Source organism: Oncorhynchus tshawytscha, linkage group LG12 (assembly GCF_018296145.1).
Source record: "Oncorhynchus tshawytscha isolate Ot180627B linkage group LG12, Otsh_v2.0, whole genome shotgun sequence".
Classification (NCBI taxonomy): Eukaryota; Metazoa; Chordata; class Actinopteri; order Salmoniformes; family Salmonidae; genus Oncorhynchus; species Oncorhynchus tshawytscha.
In genome coordinates, this window is record NC_056440.1 from 28604013 (window position 1) to 28624534 (window position 20522).

Consider the following 20522-nt stretch of genomic DNA (forward strand, 5'->3'; position numbering starts at 1 on the left):
TTGTTGACAGTCAGGAGAGAAGTTGCGCTATTTCAGACGAGTTTTTTGGCATTTATTTTGAAAGTCTCCCAGAAAGTTAGTTAATGCATAGGCTATTGATGAATTAATTCGACTTTTTTTTACTTGACACAATAAGGTAAACAATTATAGTGGATGAATAAATTAAATACAATTGCAATTAAATTGTTTATACATTTTTAATATATCATAACATCTGATGTTTTCAATTGATCTTTATTAGCAATTTATATCCAATAAAAAGGTCATATCAAACTACACCCATAAGGAAACTGCTGTCAATAATGTTTGTGGGTGCTTCATGAACTACAATCTTCCCGAGTCTTTTATAGAATGAGCCCCACACTCTCACATGCAGTACATGTAATTCCTATACAACTTCTGATCCTGAGGGGGACAACATTCCCTCTTGGGAGGAGTGAAGAATCTCTTTAATATAAATGGGGAATCCCAGGATATCACTTGCAAATGTTTCCATGGAAATCACCTCTGGGATCTCACTCTCCAACACATCTTCTGCATCTGTCCAACACACACACACAGTTTTAATGGTAGACTATCAAAACCGTGTAATTTCAGTCTCATTTTGAGATTTGTAGATACTACTTTAAACTGGACATGGTGATACATACCATCACATTCAAAAGCTCCCAGATCAGGTCCCCCCCCTTCTGGATTTAGTCCTACCAGTGTGGTGAAACATTCTGCCAGCTCATTTTCAGTCATGTGTTCCCCTGAGGCAAAAACAGGGTTGACATGTTATTAGAATGAAATCCCATCACTGACACAGAACAAAGGAACATAAGTACATAACGCTTGCAAATTGTAGATACTGACACTACCCTGCATAGAATTATAGACACAGCAACCAGAAATGTGTGGGGACTAAGAAGATGCAGATTTACAGGCAACTACACTAGCACACCTCTGTCCTGGAGGAGTTCCAGCAGCTCAATCTTGTTCACCACAGGCTCTCCCATCACATAGGAGTCACCCAGGACCTGGAAGGTGTGAAGCAGTTCCTTCCTAGAAATGCCAAACGCTGGCCGGTGGTTGACGTAGAGCTTAATGAATTCCTCCAGGTCTATGTTGGTCACATATCTCCCAGACTCAGCATACCTGCTGAACTTGACTTCGTTCTGCATGTCCTCCAGCTGGATAGAGTCATGATCAACAAACATTACTCCTTTTATACTGAACTTAACTCATTGTTAGAACTGAAGATGTTATTATCACTGAAAAACAGGTAAGAAAACAGAAAATGATCAAAGACATAGATTGATCAATCGTTTCCAAATTAGCCTAGTCATCACATTAGTCCTCATTGAGGACTTTGTACCTCTTGCTCAGTGGGGAAGAAGCCCAGAGCCCTCATGACAAAGGGGACCTCTGCTAGGGGGATTCGGGTGGACACCTGTCGTATCTCCATGGAGTCAATACCTTGGTTACGCAGCTGACAGTAATAGAAAAAGTCCTCCATTTCCTAAAGAGAAAAATTAAAGTGTCAGAACAAACAAGCATTGTACAGCCATAACAACTGAAGTACCCACTATACAGTTATGAATATTGATGGTTACATGATAAATATATTACTTTAACCTACTCTAAAGAGTTCCCCGTCTCTCCCTCCATCCAGGAGGCTGTAGAAGGGGATCAGCTCTTTTCCACCCAGGGATGCAGCAGCCTCTAATGCACTAAACACACAACAAGAAATAACGATTCAGTTCAACAGGACAACTCAAGGGTCTATTCAGTGAAGGGTCTACTCACTTTAAACTAATCTCCCATGAGAGGACTGTGCAGTCAGACCCCCCAGCAGTGAAGACATATCGACTGTCATAGGAGCAGGCCATAGCAGACACCCCTGTTGGGTGGCAGATCAGAGCAGAGGACTTGTGGGGGTTCCCATCAATGGGCAGAATCTGGACACCTACCTTGAAAAAGAACAATGACAAGTTACACTGAAACCAGTATCTCTTCATTAGGCAACAAATACACACAAGTCTGGCCCTTAAATTAAGACATATTTGATCTGACTTAGGAGAAGGTGGTTTGATATGATTGGGAGTGAATCAACACTTACCTTGTCTTTTGTGATGTATGCCATGTAATGAGCACTAGGGTCATGGTCCTTAGAAAATGGAAGCATGGCCATCTTTTCAACTGGAGACCCGTATGTGGGACCAAGGAGTGTCTTTCTGAAAGAGAAACCAGAAGTATTCATTTGTGGCCTTTATACTACACCCCAATGACACAAAGATGGCCAAAAATAAGAGTACTAATCATGTTATATGGCCGCTGACCTGCACATTTTGGTGGTGCTATTGAAAAGCTTCATTTTGTAAAGGTCCGAGGCGGTGAGCAGGAAGTCCTCTGTGGTGAGGGGTGGGTACCAGGCCATACAGGTGGGCACAGCGCTCTGCTCAATGCGCTCAGAGCTCAGGATCAGCAGCTCATCCTTGACTTTGCTGTTCTGCAGGTCATACTCCACCTGGGCAATCACCACACCAAGGCAAAGTTATCCAAAGTGAGTCAGCATGTCTAGTGGTTCAACATGTGAAGAAACATGGCATGTAAGTAAACCAGAGTCCTCCTATAATAAGTGTGAGGGATTGGGACTCACAAGCCTGCGGTCCATGCCCAGGGAGAGTAGCCTGGGTTGGGTGCTGTCCAGGTACACCCCAAATAGGAGGTCCCTGATGGGCTTATAGTGGGAGTGGTGTCTCCCCAGGTATTTCCAGCGCTGCATGCTCTTACCGGTGTACAAGCAAAACACCATCACCGCTCTTCCAGCATCCTGACAGTAGCAACAAAACAGGAGGGGAAAATGCAACTTCAGTTTGATTATAAGGCTTCAAGGTAGTGGGCTCAAACGTGTTACTTTCCCTATCCCAATGCCAGAACCACATAGTGTGTCTGCTCACCGCTGTGGCCAGGTAGAGGGAGTCTGGAGAGAAAGTAATGTGAGTGATGCAGTCTTGGCTGAAGTTGAAGCGCTCCTCTGCCTCACTCAGCAATGTGCAAGCATCCAGTACATGGACAGATCCACTGGCAAAGCCAACCGCCAAATAAAATCCTATTAACACACAGTGGTGGAAAAAGTACCCAATTGTCATACTTGAATAAAAGCAAAGATACCTTAATAGAAAATGACTCAAGTAAAAGTGAAAGTCACCCAGTAAAACACTACTTGAGTAAAAGTCTAAAAGTATTTGGTTTAAAATATACTTAAGTATCAAAAGTAAATGTAAAAGTATAAATCATTTCACATTCCTTGTATTAAGCAAACCAGCCTGAACGTGTTTTCTTGTTTTATTATTTTACGGATAGCCAGGGGTACACTCCAACACTCAGAAATAATTTACAAATGAAGCATTTGTGTTTGGTGAATCCGCCATATAAGAGGCAGTAGGGATGACCATGGATGTTCTCTTGATAATTGTGTGAATTGGAAAAATTTTCTGTTGTGCCCTCGAAATGTAACTAGTACTTTTTTGGATGTCAGAGAAAATGTATGGAGTAAAAAGTACATTATTTTCTTTAGGAATGCAGTGGAGTAAAAATAAAAATAATAAAGTGCAGATACCCCCCAAAATACTTAAGTAGTACTTTAAAGTATTTTTACGCCACTGTTCACACACACAAGATAGCCTGGTCAAAGCTGAGCCAACTCACACACAGACAGATAATATGTTCTAAGGGGAGTTATCCATACACCACAAATTGAATTTGAGAAAATGTGAGATCTTTCTACGTATGAATATAGTTTTACTGTATAGGAAAATAAACAGACAAAAAAAGCCTCTGCTGGGTCACCTTGGGGGTCATAGGCGATGCACTGAATATGCCTCTCCTTCTCAAAGACCCTGCTGCAGATGGACACCTTGCGCTCATAGTCCCACACCTTCAGGATGCCGCTGTGGCTACCCATGGCAACAACTGGTTGCTGGGGGTGACAGGCCACAGCATGCAGTGCCTCGCAATGCTCACGCAGCAACGTCTGCAGCACACCACACTGTGCATTCACATGTACCACCGTCGAGTTGACTGTAGACAGGACAAAGTTCCTACAGACGAGAGGGGGGTTTAGAGGGGGAAGGAGAACAAAGCAAATACGTTACACATACACTGGGGCACAAACTGGCATCACACTGATTCTCACCGGATAACAAACATCTTGGCTTCCAGAGTGCAGTCCTCCAGATAACCCTGGCTTCTGTTGGGTGGAACTTCCTTGGAAAAGGAGATTGATGTGATTGGGTCCAGGTTGAATTCACTGTACCAGCTGATGAGCTTGAAGTTCTCATCATAGAATTTCACATGGCCCAGAGTGTCACCAGTCACAATGAAGCTAAGGAATCAAAGACCATGGGGATATACAAGGAGAGCAACAGTTAGAGAACAACAGCTACACATACCAGGCTTCAATACAAATAACAATACTTCAATAGTGGTAAGGGAGTTGAACTCCGAGCAGAAAGATAAAGCTCCTGTTTCAGCATTGTTTGAAACCTTGAATGTTGCATGTTCACCTGTCAGTCAGAGTGAGCACGGTAATGCCGTCCTTCTGGAGGGGGATGAGCTTGATGGCGCTCCTAACAAGGGGTCTTGAGGTAGAGGAGGCCCTAACCATGTCCCACAGCACCAAGTTGCCTACGGAGGTGGCCGAGAGGGCCTGAAGCCCCCTCCAGTGGAACACAGACTGGCTCAGCATGCCCACAACCTTGTTGAAAGTCTTTGAAAGGATGGTAAAACCACCAGAGTGAAAGGTTAGATTATTACATGATTATTACAATGACATGATTACAGGTTCTATAAACAACTAAACAGGTAGCAGCCTTACCTTGTCCAAGAGCTCTGGGGCAATATAATCAAGGTGCTGTTTGTCCTGAAAGATATAACTGACAATCATATACTGTAACGCTAGCTAATAACTGTAGCAGTGTTAAACCCAGAGCAAAATAAAACTGTGGTACTTGCCCTGGTGTAAAATAAGACTTGGCTCTCACTGTTGCTGAGCAGCTGAGTAATGTCGTTGGGATTAAAAATGATGTGATTCTGAAAAGGAATTTATATCAGAACATGTTGTAAAGTCATACATTATTGCAGATATTATCATATGAATGTATTCAATTATATACACTATCTTAAATATAGTGAGACCATAAAAGCTTACCTGAAAACCATACTCCGGGTTGAGGTCAGTTACACACAATGGATCCTCTGTCTCATTTGTCCAGTCCCATATACAAACTCGCTGTGAACAGATCAGAAAGTCCTGTCCACTGTTTTGTGTGTTTAAGTTCAATTAACAACATACACCTAAAGTAGAGGTCGACCAATTATGATTTTTCAATGCTGATACCGATTATTGGTGGACCAAAAAAAGCCAATACCGATTAAATCGGACAAGTTTTATATATATATTTGTAATAATGACAATTACAACAATACTGAATGAACACTTTTATTTTAACTTAATATAATACATAAATAAAATCAATTTAGTCTCAAATAAATGATGAAACATGTTCAATTTGGTTTAAATAATTCAAAAACACAGTGTTGGAGAAGAAAGTAAAAGTGAAATATGTGCCATGTAAAAAAGCTAACGTTTAAGTTCTTTGCTCAGAACATGAGAACGTATGAAAGCTGGTGGTTCCTTTTAACATGAGTCTTCAATATTCCCAGTTAAGAAGGTTTAGGTTGTAGTTATTATAATAATTATAGGACTATTTCTCTATATACCATTTGTATTTCATATACCTTTGACTATTGGATGTTCTTATAGGCACTATAGTATTGCCTGCCTAATCTCGGGAGTTTATAGGCTTGAAGTCATAAACAGCGCTGTGCTTCAAGCATTGCGAAGAGCTGCTGGAAAACGCAGGAAAGGGCTGTTTGAATGAATGCTTACGAGCCTGCTGCTGCCCACCACCGCTCAGTCAGACTGCTCTATCAAATATCAAATCATTGACTAAATTATAATATAATAAACACACAGAAATACGAGCATTAGGTCATAAATATAGTCAAATCCATAAACTATAATTTCGAAAAACAAAACATTAATTTGTGAAATATGGAACCGTTACCTATTTTATCAAACGGGTGGCAACCCTAAGTCTAAATATTGCTGTTACATTGCACAACCTTCAATGTTAAGTCATAATTATGTAAAATTCTGGCAAATTAATTAGGTCTTTGTTAGGAAGAAATGGTCTTCACACAGTTCGCAATGAGCCAGGTGGCACAAACTGCTGCATATACCCTGACTCTGCTTGCACTGAACGCAAGAGAAGTGACACAATTTCCCTAGTTAATATTGCCTGCTAACAAATTTATTTTAACTAAATATGCAGGTTTAAAAAAATATATACTTGTGTATTGATTTTAAGAAAGGCATTGATGTTTATGGTTAGGTACATTGGTGCAACGATTGTGCTTTTTTCGCAAATGCGCTTTTGTTAAATCATCACCCGTTTGGCGAAGTAGGCTGTGATTCGATGATAAATTATAAAGGCACCACATTGATGTGCTGTGATTCGTTGATAAAGGCACTGCATTGATTATATGCAACGCTGGACAAGCTAGTTAAATTAGTAATATCATCAACCATGTGTAGTTAACTAGTGATTATGTTAAGTTTGATTGCAATGTAATCGGCCATAATAGTCATCCAAAAATGCAGATTACCGATTGTTATGAAAACTTGAAATCGGGCCCTAATGAATCGGTCGGCCTCTAACCTAAACATTACAAATTGGGAGACACACTCATCCAAACATTTAAAAAAATACTGGTATATTTCACAATTTATGTTTCCCCTCAACTTTAACATGGGCCTTAAAAAAAAAAGAGCAGCTGGGCTGGTTCAGCTGAATTACACATTATTCTATCTAACTACACCCCCACATGCCATGTCTGGAAATATGCAGACAGATGGATTAAAAGTAAGTTTACATTGTAAGTAAGTTTACATACTTCTGACAGCCCAATTTCTAGCTCCGCCTACAACTTCTGGACTTTATAGCATTCCCAAAAAGCATGGATTATTGAGTCATTATTAGTTTTACACTTAAGACGTGACTGCCCTAGTGCTGTAGAATTTGTGAATTTTGTCTCTTATATAATACATTCTATACATTAGTTTGTAGTGGATTATGCATGCATTTTTGTTAACTGTAATTTCGTTAGTTATGCTCCAACTTTCCCTCCATCCTGTGTCAACATCATCTCTTTTTATAACTTGGTTCCAGTAGTTTTGTAACGGTTTTCTTCCTCTTCTGACGAGGAGTGTGACGGATCGGACCAATGCGCAGCGTGGTAAGCGTTCATGTTATTTTATTTAAACTGAACACAAAACAAAATAACAAAGAGAATGAACGAAAACGAAACAGTCCTGTCAGGTGCAGAAACACAAAACAACTACCCACACCCCATAGTGGGAAAACAGGCTGCCTAAGTATGGTTCTCAATCAGAGACAAAGATTGACAGCTGCCTCTGATTGGGAACCATACCAGGGCAAACACCTAGACATATAACACACAGAACAAAACATAGAATACCCAACCCAACTCATGCCCTGACCAAACTAAAATAGAGACATAAAAAAGGAACTAAGGTCAGGACGTGACAAGTTGATATTTTTTTCTAAGAGATTGTTAGTTGGATATGCAATCTGCAAAGGTCTGGTATATAGTCCCTATCACATGAACATCCTTTTCTGACTCAAATAAGATTCCCTGAAGGTTGTTCTGCTGTCCAAAATATTTCAAATCGACATTTCGTGATATGTAACTTTTAAGTTGTGTGTATCTAATACTATCTACATTGGTCAGTCCAAAATGTATTTTTAATTCAGTCATGGAAATACATGTATTTCCTGTTACCAAGTCATTGACAGTTTCTATGACTTTAGTTTTCCATGTAGCCCAATTCATCGATTAATTCTGAAAAGCTATCCAAGGACTGTTCCATAAAGGTGTGTTTTAGGGTGGGATATTGTATTTTGTAGAATCCATTTTGTTTTCTTCCATACTTTTATAGTGTTCTTAACTATGAAGTTGTTCATGTTTTTAGCTTTATCCTTTGAAAATAGACATGTAAAAAGATTCTGGGGATGAGCATGCACATCTTCAATATGTACCCATTGCTCCTCTTCAGTACATTTAACTATATGTCACAAATAAAAGCCTTGGGTGGCGAGTTGATACAATTCCAAGTCTGGAAGGTTAAAACCACTCTCAGATTTAGGAAAATGTAAAACCTTCCTTTTTATTCTATGAAATGTATTTGCCCATATAAAGTCTGTTATGACTGAGTATACGTTGTTAAGGAATGTCTTCGGTGAGGTAATTGGTATTACTAAAAATAAATACTAACTTTGGCAGGCATGCTATTTTAAAGAGGTTTTAGATTTAGATATGATACTTTTTCACAGAGTAGTTTGGATGTAGTGAACTACTTTTTAAAAGTAACGTTAGTTAAGTAAACTATATTTTTCTTTAGGGTAGCGTTTGTGTAACTTAACTTCTTCCAGTGTGAAGTAATTGGTAGTTTGGTAAACTATATTTCCATTGTAGCTTCCCCCACACTGAGCTTACCTGAACATCTCCAGCTCCAACTGTTACCAGGTATTTGGAGTCCTTTGACAGTGCCAAAGCTGCAACACCGCCCTCAGGGTGACTGTCAAATAATGTCCGCACAGGAATCCTGAAACATAAGCCAAACAACCACTGTTTCAGAATAACAAATTGAAACAGATACATCAAAAATATAAATGTACTGTTATAATATAGTTCTACCCTGAAAAGGAGTCCCAAATGATCACCAGACTTTCCTGTCCTCGGTCTGCTGTCACCAGCCAGCGCCTGTCCTCACTCACACACAAACACGAAATGGGGCTGCTGTGACCCTGTGGAAGGTGACCTTCAAGTTTATGTCATTACTATTTGCCTTGAACAGTAATTATTGGCTTTACCTTTGCCATTGAACACTGGCATTCCTAACAGCATAGACATAGCACTCACTCCCTATACCCACTGGCTTTTGCCTACTTCTGACCTTTGTGAGTGCATTTAGTCAACTGCTGGGCCTTACCTGAAGGACATGTTGTGAATTTGATGTTTGGTCGTACATGACGGCTACATTGGTGCCACCATACAGGATCACCAGTTGATCCTGGTCCTGAAGGCTGAAGACAGGAAGAGCCCTGTTCATCCCAAAGGCCCACTCCAGTGTCTGTCAACAAACACATTACATTTTTCAGATATTGTGCTTTTTTCCTTAGATATATAGTTGAATAAAAAATTGTATGATAAAAAGCTAATTTAATTTACCAGTGCATGGGTTTTTACATGAGGGGACTTGGGTAACAGTGTCATTTTAGTGGCTGTGCAGACTTGAGAGACAGTTGGACTCTGATCATCTGTCTTGGGTTCCCCATTCTGTCCACTGACACAGTCACTCATTTCACCCTCCCCTTTACTATCCTCCTCTTTTCTCTGATGCAGATCCTCTTCACCCTTGTCGAGGCCAGTTGTGGCCTGCTGCTCCTCTGGAGGGCTAGGCAAGGGGTCATTGCTCTCGGTTCCAACACCTGACATGACTCAACTCATCACAGGCCTGGTGTATTTTCAGAGAATAGACAAATGCAATTTGAAATGAATGGGTACCATGAGGGCAGTAGCTAGCAAAAAAAAAAAAAAAACGATTGGAGCACAATGTGCTTAGTTGTCAGTTTGTTGATGAAAAATATCTAAATGTATTACGCCCACAATCTAGCTATGTTTAATAGCTATTTTCTGCAAGTCTAATTTGAAACCTACTTAGGTTCCTACTTCTACTAACGTTAGCATGGTATGACAGTGTTCAATAATAAATTGGCTAGCTAGCTAGCGTAAACTAACTAGCAGGCTATTAGCAAGTGGACTGTTTCTTTAAAGGGGTGCAGCAAGTTGTTTCACGACGAAGAAATAAGACGAATAAACAATGTAAACTATAAATACCCTGTTTTAGCTAAATATTTAATCGACAGTTGTAGTTGATCAGCAAAATACTCACTTCAGAGACGCATGAACCTACAGCACTGTCTTGTCTGAAAGCATCTTGTTGCCTGGATACCTTGCTGTACGGAGAATGGAGTGGCCAGAGCAAACACGTGCCAAACAGATGTCTGGGCTTCTCACTTTTTTCATATTTTGACAATTAATTTGTTGTAACATGTTTCTTCAGGTGAAGAGTTTGGCAAAGGGGAATGTCATCTGAAGAAAACCATTTTCACAATGAAAGCAAATGTAAACAAATGTAAAATAACCTTTAACAATACTTTTATTAGAACATGAAATTAACATTAAATCAGTTGAAAATGGCAGTCTTCTAATCTATGGGCTCAAACATGTAATTAACTCACAGCCACCCAGTGGCATACCAAAGCAGAGGTAGTGGTAAGGTTGACCCGAAGATCTTTATGATCCTGATCCTGCTGGTCACATTGTCCTTATAATTTTTGGATGGGCACAATGTTGCATCTGTTGGGGGAAAAAATAATAAGCCGTCAATAGTCACATCTCTCTTAGATATATATGCATCTTGGCATGCCATGTATTTTAACATCCATGCTATCAAATGTGAACTACAGTAAAATTAGATAAAATAGAAATCAGTCTAACATCCAGCTCAATAGGTAGGAAACTCACCCCAGTAAACCTCTCCCTGACCACTGCTGTGGGGTAAGGCCCATTTGGGTTTTCTGCCCATTTCGAATCACTGTAACGCTTAATGGTTTCTACGGAGAAAATGGAAAGACAACATGTCATGCCTGGTAAGTTATCACTGTTACAGACTGCATTTCATTGCTTTCATCATGATACGTGAAATGATCATGATAATGATGAGGTCATTTGGCATATGAACAATAAAATAAAAGTGGTTATAACAACATTATTCTGATCAGACTAACATACCCCTTCACTATGCTGAACCACCGAAGCAATATTCTGCAGGTTCTGGAAGGTCCTAGTGTTGATGGATCCAAACGCTATGATTTCATCATTAACTCGCAGGCCCTATGGGGAAGAAACATAAATTTCTCACAACTGAAAACAAAACCACTCTTAAATACCCCAAACAAACACTAAGTAAATACCCATGCCAGTGTTGTAAAAAAAATCTATATATGTTTTAGGTCAATCTAGGAACTGTAAACACTCACAGCCTGACAGGCAGGGGAGCCTTGTGAGACAGCATCCACACGGGCGAAGGGAGAGGGCAGGGTGACCTCCTGCTCCATGGACTCTGCCTGGTCCTGGTCCCGCTTTGCCTTCTCTCGAGCATGCAGCCTGTGCAGGGCCTCCTCAATTTCCACCATGATGGCTTTGTGATCATTCTGTAGACCTGCCACATTGACACGGTTGTCATAGTAAGCAGAGAAAATCCAGTAGGCAGTAGCATGTGAGCAAGGGAACCCTTTACACATGCCAGAAGCAACGTACTGTATCACTGTAAATTGGTTGTCTAACTCTTGTCAAGTAATGTGTCAGTCAAAACATTTTATATTGAACAGCAGTGCTCCAAGCTCTCTTACAAGAAATACTGTGCCTTGCTGTTCTGATCTGGTACACATTAACATCTGCGCGAGGGAAGCCCTCTGCATCAACTAGAGGACCTTCCATTCCAACGCCTTGCTAAAAGGGAACACACAAATTATAAATTAAGGGAAAACATATTTCTTGCAGAATAGATGTTTTTGAACCTTTACTTAATTTGGCACGTCAGTTAAGAACACATTTCTACTTACAATAACAGCCTACCAAAAGGCCTCCTGCGGGGACAGGGGCTGGGATTAAAATTAAAATCTAAATTTAGGACAAAACACACATCACGACAAGACACCACGACACTACAATAAAGAGATACCTAAGACAACAACATAGCAGCAAAAATATTATAGCCCCACAACACGCATGCACGTTGTTTCTAACGTTAGATAAGCAGTGATGTAAAGTAACTAAACAAAAATACTTTGATGTACTACTTAAGTCATGTTTTCGGTATACAGTGGGCCAAAAAAGTATTTAGTCAGCCACCAATTGTGCAAGTTCTCCCACTTAAAAAGATGAGAGGCCTGTAATTTTCATCATAGGTACACTTCAACTATGACAGACAAAATGATGGAAAAAAATCCAGAAAACCACACTGTAGGATTTTTAATGAATATATTTGCAAATTATGGTGGAAAATAAGTATTTGGTCAATAACAAAAGTTTATCTCACTACTTTGTTACGTTTTCTGTAAGTCTTCACAAGGTTTTCACACACTGTTGCTGGTATTTTGGACCATTCCTCCATGCAGATCTCCTCTAGAGCAGTGATGTTTTGGGACTGTTGCTGGGCAACACGGACTTTCAACTCCCTCCAACGATTTTCTATGGGGTTGAGATCTGGAGACTGGCTAGGCCACTCCAGGACCTTGAAATGCTTCTTACGAAGCCACTCCTTCGTTGCCCGGGCGGTTTGGGATCATTGTCATGCTGAAAGACCCAGCCACGTTTCATCTTCAATGCCCTTGCTGATGGAAGGAGGTTTCACTCAAAATCTCACGATACATGGCCCCATTCATTCTTTCCTTTACACGGATCAGTCGTCCTGGTCGCTTTGCAGAAAAACAGCCCCAAAGCATGATGTTTCCACCCCCATGCTTCACAGTAGGTATGGTGTTCTTTGGATGCAACTCAGCATTCTTTGTCCTCCAAACACGACGAGTTGAGTTTTTACCAAAAAGTTATATTTTGGTTTCATCTGACATTCTCCCAATCTTCTTCTGGATCATCCAAATGCTCTCTAGCAAACTTCAGACGGGCCTGGACATGTACTGGCTTAAGCAGGGGGACATGTCTGGCACTGCAGGATTTGAGTCCCTGGCGGCGTAGTGTGTTACTGATGGTAGGCTTTGTTACTTTGGTCCCAGCTCTCTGCAGGTCATTCACTAGGTCCCCCTGTGTGGTTCTGGGATTTTTGCTCACCGTTCTTGTGATCATTTTGACCCCACGGGGTGAGATCTTGCGTGGAGCCCCAGATCGAGGGAGATTATCAGTGGTCTTGTTGTATGTCTTCCATTTCCTAATAATTGCTCCCACAGTTGATTTCTTCAAACCAAGCTGCTTACCTATTCCAGATTCAGTCTTCCCAGCCTGGTGCAGGTCTACAATTTTCTTTCTGGTGTCCTTTGACAGCTCTTTGGTCTTGGCCATAGTGGAGTTTGGAGTGTGCCTGTTTGAGGTTGTGGACTGGTGTCTTTTATACTGATAACAAGTTCAAACAGGTGCCATTAATACAGGTAACGAGTGGAGTACAGAGAAGCCTCTTAAACAAGAAGTTACAGGTCTATGAGAGCCAGAAATCTTGCTTGTTTGTAGGTGACCAAATACTTATTTTCCACCATAATTTGCAAATAAATTCATAAAAAATCCTACAATGTGATTTTCTGGATTTTGTTTTTCTCATTTTGTCTGTCATAATTGAAGTGTACCTATGATGAAAATTACAGGCCTCTCTCATCTTTTTAAGTGGGAGAACTTGCACAATTGGTGGCTGACTAAATACTTTTTTGCCCCACTGTATGTATTTCACTAATTTTATTTTTGACAACTTTTACTCCACTACCTTTCTAAAGAAAATATGTACCATTTATTCCCATACATTTTCACTGACACCAAAAAGTACTCATTACATTTTTTTTATGCCCAGGCAGGAGAGCAATTTGGTTCAATTCACACACCTACCAATATCATCCTACTGGCTCTGATCTGGCGGACTCATTAAGCAAAAATACTGTGTTTCGAAATGATGTCCGAACATTGGAGTGTGCTCCTAGCTGACCGTAAATTTTAAAAACAATATCATGTGGTCTGGTTTGCTTAATATAAGTAATTACTTTACTTTGTCAAGTATGACAATTGAGTCATTTTTCCACCGCTGTACCTACATTTAAAACCAGATACTTTTACTCTAGTATTTTACTGCGTGACTTTCACTTGAGCCATTTTCTCATAAAGTATCTTTACTTATGACAACTTAGTACTTTTCCCCACTACTGCTGACAGTGGTGTAAAGTACTTAAGTTGTTTTTTGTGGTATCTGTACTTTACCATTTATATTTTTGACATCTTTTACTTCACTACATTCCTCAAGAAAATTATGTACTTCTTACTCCATAAATTTTACCAGACACCCATTAGTACTTGTTACATTTTGAATCCTTAGCAGGACAGGAAAATGGTCCAATTCACACACTTACCAAGATAACACATGGTCATCCCTTTTGCCTCTGATCACAAATATATATTTTATCAATTATGCCTGGGCGTTGGAGTGTGCCCTTGGCTATCCATACATTATAAAAACAATTCAATGGTGCTGCCTGCTTTGCTTAATATAACGAATTTGAAATAATTTATAATTTTGATACTGAAGTATATTTTAGCAATTACATTTACTTTTGATACTTAAATATATTTCAAACGAAATACTTTGACTTTTACTCAAGTAGTATTTCACTGGGTGATTTTTACTTTAGTAATTTTCCATTAGGGTATCTATACTTTTACTCAAGTACGACAATTGGGTACTTTTTTCAACCACTGACTGTTGATAAGACAGACTGAATAAAAGCAGCATTGACTGACATACAACATATTGGAAAAAATAACCTAGTTTGAGCTCGCTAACGATAGCTGGTCCACAATGTAAACGTACCAACTTACATCTTCCAAAACGTCGTAGTAAGCTTTAATTTGTTCTTCAATGTTGTCTTTCTTTTTTATAAGACTTTGGACCGCTTCCATTGTCGAATTTCCATTGTTTTCCTCAGTCATCTTTATGATCCTGTCTCGTCCAGAAAGAACTACAACTACGAGTCGGCGAACAGCAAATACGTCCCAGAAAGCGCGAAGTAAAACTTCTTAGGTGCAGTCACTATTTCCGGTTTCTATGTGTTGCAAACCGTCGTAAAAAAAAAAATAGTAATACTGTTTTCAATGCGAGACATAGGCAATTTAGCTCTGCACTATAAAACATCAACACGTACTTACAAGAAAATCAGCTTCTTGGTTAAAGCAAAATATTTCAATGGATACAGAACACAAAAATAAAGTCCACGTTCCTTATGTTTTTTCTTTAATTAGAGGTTCTACTGTACATTCACTAACTATTTCTTCATGATCTTCAGAAACTTTATTTAAAACATGTAAACAAGGTTCTTCACAAAAGTTAGTGCTATTAATGAGTAGAATGATTACATGGAATAGAATCAGCTTTTAAACAAGAACAGGTATATGCAAGGGATTGTAACTGTACCTTCAACAGTCTAATATTGGAAAGTAAGACGTAATCCATAATCACAAACATTCAAATAAAGTATTCTACTTTGACTGAGCCACCTCTACTTTACAGGGTTCTACAATAACAGGTTTCACATTTTATTCACAATCTTCATTACTAGTTTTTGCAAAGGCACTTGGGTTTATCTTAATTGAGTAATCTAAGAAATATGATAGCAGCAATCAATAGTAAGTCTGCTCACTACCCAAGTAAGTGCTAAATTACAAAAATAATTGTCCAACTGTCCTGATATTTAAACTTCAGGGTGCAAGACATAGCTTTTCTCTGACAGCATATAAGAGCACATTTCTTGTAGATAAGAGAGTAACGTACAAATAAGAGAACCTTAGAAACGTTAAACAAGGTCAAGAATGTAAACAGATGACAGCACTTTGTGACCCGTTAAAACCAAATAGCAAAAATAATTGCTTGTGTTAACAATGGTTTCAAGATCGGCATTTGTCATCAGGTTGTGCTTTTGGTGTGCAAAGTTGGCATCAAGGAATGTTGAGGTCCGTTTCTCTTTGAGGATCCCACCGAACCAAAAAAAGTATGCCCTTATTTGGTACCTCCTCTGTTATCAATTAAGCTACTTCCTATAGTCCTACATAAATACTTATTTTAGCCAATCACCTACAACTCACTAATATTTACCCCACAAAGCTCACACAAGCATGAAGAACCAGGGTAAAAAGGTTTCCCACTGTACCCCAGTCTTAATATGGCTAACACTCTGCCTCTGTTAGACAAGTGTTGTTGTTTGACTCTTGACCATCTAGCAACAACACTGACTGGTCTTTGACCTCATCTGCCTGTGTTAGAGTAGAGACAGAATGGCTTTGCAAAAACTCTGACTGGGCTTTAATTTCTTCTTGTGTCAGAGCAGACTGGGATGTTACCTCATCTATCTGTGCCTTGACAGACTGTACCCAATGCTGTAGCTGCTCTTTGAGGGCATTTATTCCTTGGTCCACCTTCTCCTGTCGACCCTTCAGGTCCTCTAGTTGGTCTTTCGTCTCCCTGGCCATCTTTTGCCTCTCACTGCCCCTCTTTGAGGGAGCACGGCGACCCTGCATGTAGCCCTCAAACTCCACTGGGCTTAGGTTGAGTGCTGGCCCATCCAGCTTCTCAATGAAGGCCACTGCACAACACTACATTAAAACAAAACAATAACATTACCAAAAACAGACTGTAGTAATCTCAGCACAAGTCATTCAAGACTATTTTACAATCAACTAATGTACCGTACGCATGTACATATTAGCTCACCAAATTGGTGAAGTAGTAGCCACTCTCTCCTGCCATCAGGCTGTGAGGGAGGCCGAAGCGGATCACATACTGCATGTTGGAGTGAAGCCGGGGTGGGTTGGCCTTTAGTACTACGTAAATCAGGCCAGACAGGTAGTCGTCAGCATTTGCTGGCTCACTATTGGAAGTGGAGAGAGCCTGGAAGACATTCTGACTGCACTTACATACGCATGTAAGCTTGTCCTGTGGCGCGCGCTTGGCATCCATCTCGATTATGGCTGGGGATTGTGAGTGTAGCAGTTAGTACACAGGTGGAATTTGAAAAGGTCTGGAAATGTTTTAGTCAAACTAATTTAGTAATTTGGCTTTCTTCATAATGAGATTTCAGTGCTGCTGGTGTCATCTTTTAGCCAAATAAAGGAACACGGTCTTCCTTTAAAATAAGTCACCTGTTATAGCAGGCAGAAAGGGATCACTGACAACCTCAGCCCTCTCGTCAGGGAAAGGCACCCTCAGCATGTGGGGGGTGACCCAGTTTAAGGACCTGTCGAAGTTCAATTCAAATTAAAAACAATGTTGAACTAAGTTGAATCACAATACTAGTCATTAACATTGCTAATATAGTCTATCTAGCATCACCGAGACCTATGGTACGGGGAATGGGTTTGGTAATCATGTTAGACAAGGTTATGCATGGCAGTCTGACCGTATCCTCCTCTGGAGTGCCAAGTCTTTCACTTCATCGTCACAGCTGTCATGGCAGAACACCCACTTGTGCAGACGCGTCATGATCAGCTTCTCCATGTGCTCCATCATCTGAGAGACCTGAATCTCTGAAAGACCTACCAATACAGCAGACACAGTGAACAAGTATGTGAAGTTGGGGAATAGGATAGAGTGAAGTGTTCAGTGCAATATGTTGTGTAAATGAGACTGATATTCAAGGATGAACAAAATTGTCTATATGTTAAGTGAACAAACATAGGCCCACAATAATTAACATCAAATGGGAACCCACACAGCAGCTCAGAAACAGCAAAATGGCCTCATTACTCACTACTGAAATGCACAGCGATGTTCTGGTAAAAGTCTTGAACAAGGTCAGATTGCTTCTGCACTGGCAGGCCCTGCAGCAGGAAAGAAAATATAATAAATACATGAAATAAGAGAGGCATTATTCAAACTTTAAATATCAAGGTAAAAGAAAAGCAGCACAAGAAGCAGGCAATGGAAAGGAACCTGAACTTGACAATTAGAAAAGGCAGTTGAGAGGGCCGTAAAAACAGAAGTTGGAAGATAAAAGTAATTGCAGAGATAAGAGTGGTGGATAAAGAGGAAGGAAGCACATTACGTGATAAGCCTCCATGGTGTTGAGGAAAGCAGTGCAACGGGACTGCAGACGTTGAGAGGATGGGTTCCTCAGCAGCTTCAGGAAGCTGGTAAAATCCCCTCGCTCAATGCTCTGATAGGCTTTTAATGTAGCCACCTGGCCCTCTGAAGACTCTGAAAGAGCATAAGGGTTCTCATAAGACCGCTATTACGGTGTTAGCTAAACATGTTTTTGCTTTGTATCACTTCAGATTATAGACCCCAAAAAAATGCACATTAAAATACTCATACAGTTGTGGAAATGACATTATAACCGTTTTCAATGACTGAACAGAGGAAGTGCAGAGGGAATCACCTGGGCGTTTAGGAGGGGACGGTCCACCCCAGAAGAGCCTCCTCATCGTATTCACTTTGCGACCCTTCTCCATATTCTTCTTCTCCTCAAATTTAGAAAAGGTGAGGGGAGAACCTGCATCATTGTGGGGCCTGACAGCAGGGAACAACAAAGGAAACATTTTAATATTTCCCAGATCAAAAGACCTGATAAGTCTCTGGTGGACTTGTCTTGTCAATATTTATGAACGACAACAAAACCATTACCCAGTCTCCTGCCTGTCCGCCTCTGCTTTACGGGTTCGTTCTCGCCAGCACTTGGAGCAAAAGCCCTGCCATGCAGGGTTGCCATAATAACCACACGCATCCTTGCAGAGAAGCTCTGCTTGAGTGACTCGGATCCCTCTTTGCTGCTCCGCCGCCATACTTCAGCACTCTTTTACTCCCACCTGGTGACATAGCAAAGACAATTGTTTAACTGTTTTGAACAACTCATAGACAAACATACATAAAGAAAGAATGTAAATACAAAGGCAGTAGTGGAAATAAATGGATTTGTTACATAGCATAGTTGCAGTCAAACCCCCCCCACTTAAAAATGTGGTCCTCCAATTATCTGTCCAGTTGTAATTCTGTTTTTGGGACATCCTAAATTGTTGTAACGTTAGTTATATCCAATCGAAACCCTGAGTAATATAACGAGGATCAAGTAGCTAGAGCAACCTTTTTCACAATAAAGATTACCAGTAAGTGATAGATAAAATATCTAACATGATGCCATCGAGCACAGCCACTGGTTCTTAGCTACTTTTAGCAACGCAGGTGTACTTAGATACATTAGCGTTACTTTCAATTGTATTGTTTTGCACAAAAACAGACCGCAGGAATCCAGAAGTTAAATACATTTGCATTTCAACTTCCAGTGTCGATATTTTGTCTCAAATTCCCTTCGTCAAAATGACCAACCGTCCTGTCCACAGGCACAGTAACGTTACGTTGAAATTGAATTGCATTTAACTTCTGGCTTCCCGAGGACTGTTTTTGTTCAACCTAATACAGTTGAAATATGTAAAAACACGCGTTTTTAAAACCAACTAACTGATTCAGACGTCTTTTCTGACAGTAAAATAAAACATATACCTTACTTAGCAAAACAAATGATTGTTCAGTAAAGTAGTCATATTCCTGGTAAGATAAAATAATGTGTCGCACTTCAGCAGTTGTCCTAACGTTACCACTACTCCAGCTATAAAGTTTAAGGTTAACATAGCCCAAATTCAAAACCTACTCATATAATATATTAAATACAGACTCTGAGAGAAAGCTAACCAAGAAATTACATGGTGAGCTCACAGCTGGTAGCTAATTTGTTGTGCTAACGTTAACTAGCTAGTACGAGAAGGCTCCAAAAGACTAGAGAAATTAGCTACTTATATATCATGCAAACATTTTAATGACGCATAACCAAAACCCAAATTGTTGATATTCTTCGATTTTAGTAACTATAGCTAACACCTTTTGATAGCTAGCAAGAAAAAGACTTACCTTGGCAGGTTCACTTGGTTGACCGACGTGACGTGATGACGTGTCATCAGCTGCCTGTCTGATGACCCCATAGAATTAGAATAGCAGAATGTACATGAACTTTCTTATGATGGGATAAAGGTCAGCCATGTTGGTCAACCATGATTGGCCAGTGCTGTGATATTGGGCGCTTTCCAGCGGATCACTTTTGTCAAGAGTTGACCAACGTCTTTCAAACATTGTCTGACTTGCGACTAAATGTCTACTGCATTAACTTTACACAAATCATGTGATCAGGTCATGCAGTTTTTGATGAGATCGCCTTCCAAATTACTTTTCACCAACTGCACCATGCAGCCATCAATTGCATTGTGGGAAGCACTATTTGTCAAACAATCATGAGGGTGTTTTTGTTTGACCCACGCGAACATGGTCAAAGAAATGACTGAAACAGGTACCAACTTTTCTGCAATTCTAAAGCTACAGGGGATACAAGTAAAATGTATATTTGAGACCTCATTTCCAACCAATTCATTGTACGCACAAGTTATGTTTTCAGTTCGTGAGTGTGTGATGTGGGGGTATAGAAAAGTTGATTTCGACATTTATACAGAAATACTTTTATAAACAGTAGCAGCTGTGTTGACAACTATGCAGAAATCGCACCCCCATTTCCTGATCTAATAGT

At 40.0% G+C, this 20522-nt stretch overlaps 3 protein-coding genes across 6 annotated transcripts; all 3 read right to left on the reverse strand.

Moving 5' to 3' along the window:
• Positions 1-186: 186 nt before the first annotated feature.
• On the reverse strand, positions 187-10194 carry cfap251 (cilia and flagella associated protein 251). Its single transcript, XM_024438702.2, has 21 exons — positions 10085-10194; positions 9361-9646; positions 9122-9262; positions 8827-8936; positions 8626-8734; positions 5195-5275; positions 4999-5076; positions 4862-4906; positions 4551-4753; positions 4181-4369; positions 3835-4085; positions 2943-3094; positions 2642-2815; positions 2322-2509; positions 2102-2216; positions 1789-1952; positions 1622-1712; positions 1358-1501; positions 944-1172; positions 651-752; positions 187-540 (listed from the first exon to the last, which is right to left on the reverse strand). Exons 2-21 carry the CDS (start codon positions 9625-9627, stop codon positions 389-391), a joined length of 2985 nt encoding a protein of 994 aa, XP_024294470.1. The 5' UTR covers positions 9628-9646; positions 10085-10194; the 3' UTR covers positions 187-388.
• Positions 10195-10333: 139 nt separating this feature from the next.
• Positions 10334-14942, reverse strand: LOC112262883 (26S proteasome non-ATPase regulatory subunit 9). The gene is made up of 6 exons (XM_024438709.2): positions 14785-14942; positions 11607-11706; positions 11235-11416; positions 10987-11088; positions 10720-10808; positions 10334-10551 (listed from the first exon to the last, which is right to left on the reverse strand). The coding sequence occupies exons 1-6, from the start codon at positions 14893-14895 to the stop codon at positions 10521-10523; spliced, it is 615 nt and encodes a 204-aa protein (XP_024294477.1). The 5' UTR covers positions 14896-14942; the 3' UTR covers positions 10334-10520.
• Positions 14943-15168: 226 nt separating this feature from the next.
• Positions 15169-19993, reverse strand: LOC112262884 (rab5 GDP/GTP exchange factor). 4 transcript variants are annotated; one of them, XM_024438713.2, is made up of 10 exons: positions 19856-19993; positions 18578-18759; positions 18333-18463; positions 18000-18151; positions 17706-17775; positions 17355-17490; positions 17098-17192; positions 16873-16926; positions 16670-16779; positions 15169-16551 (listed from the first exon to the last, which is right to left on the reverse strand). In XM_024438713.2, the coding sequence occupies exons 2-10, from the start codon at positions 18733-18735 to the stop codon at positions 16126-16128; spliced, it is 1332 nt and encodes a 443-aa protein (XP_024294481.1). In that variant the 5' UTR covers positions 18736-18759; positions 19856-19993; the 3' UTR covers positions 15169-16125. The 4 variants fall into 4 exon arrangements, with proteins under 4 accessions (XP_024294481.1, XP_024294478.1, XP_024294479.1 ...); XM_024438710.2 differs by having other exon boundaries at positions 16670-16926; XM_024438711.2 differs by lacking the exon at positions 19856-19993 and adding an exon at positions 19456-19731 and having other exon boundaries at positions 16670-16926.
• Between the last annotated feature and the right edge of the window lie 529 nt (positions 19994-20522).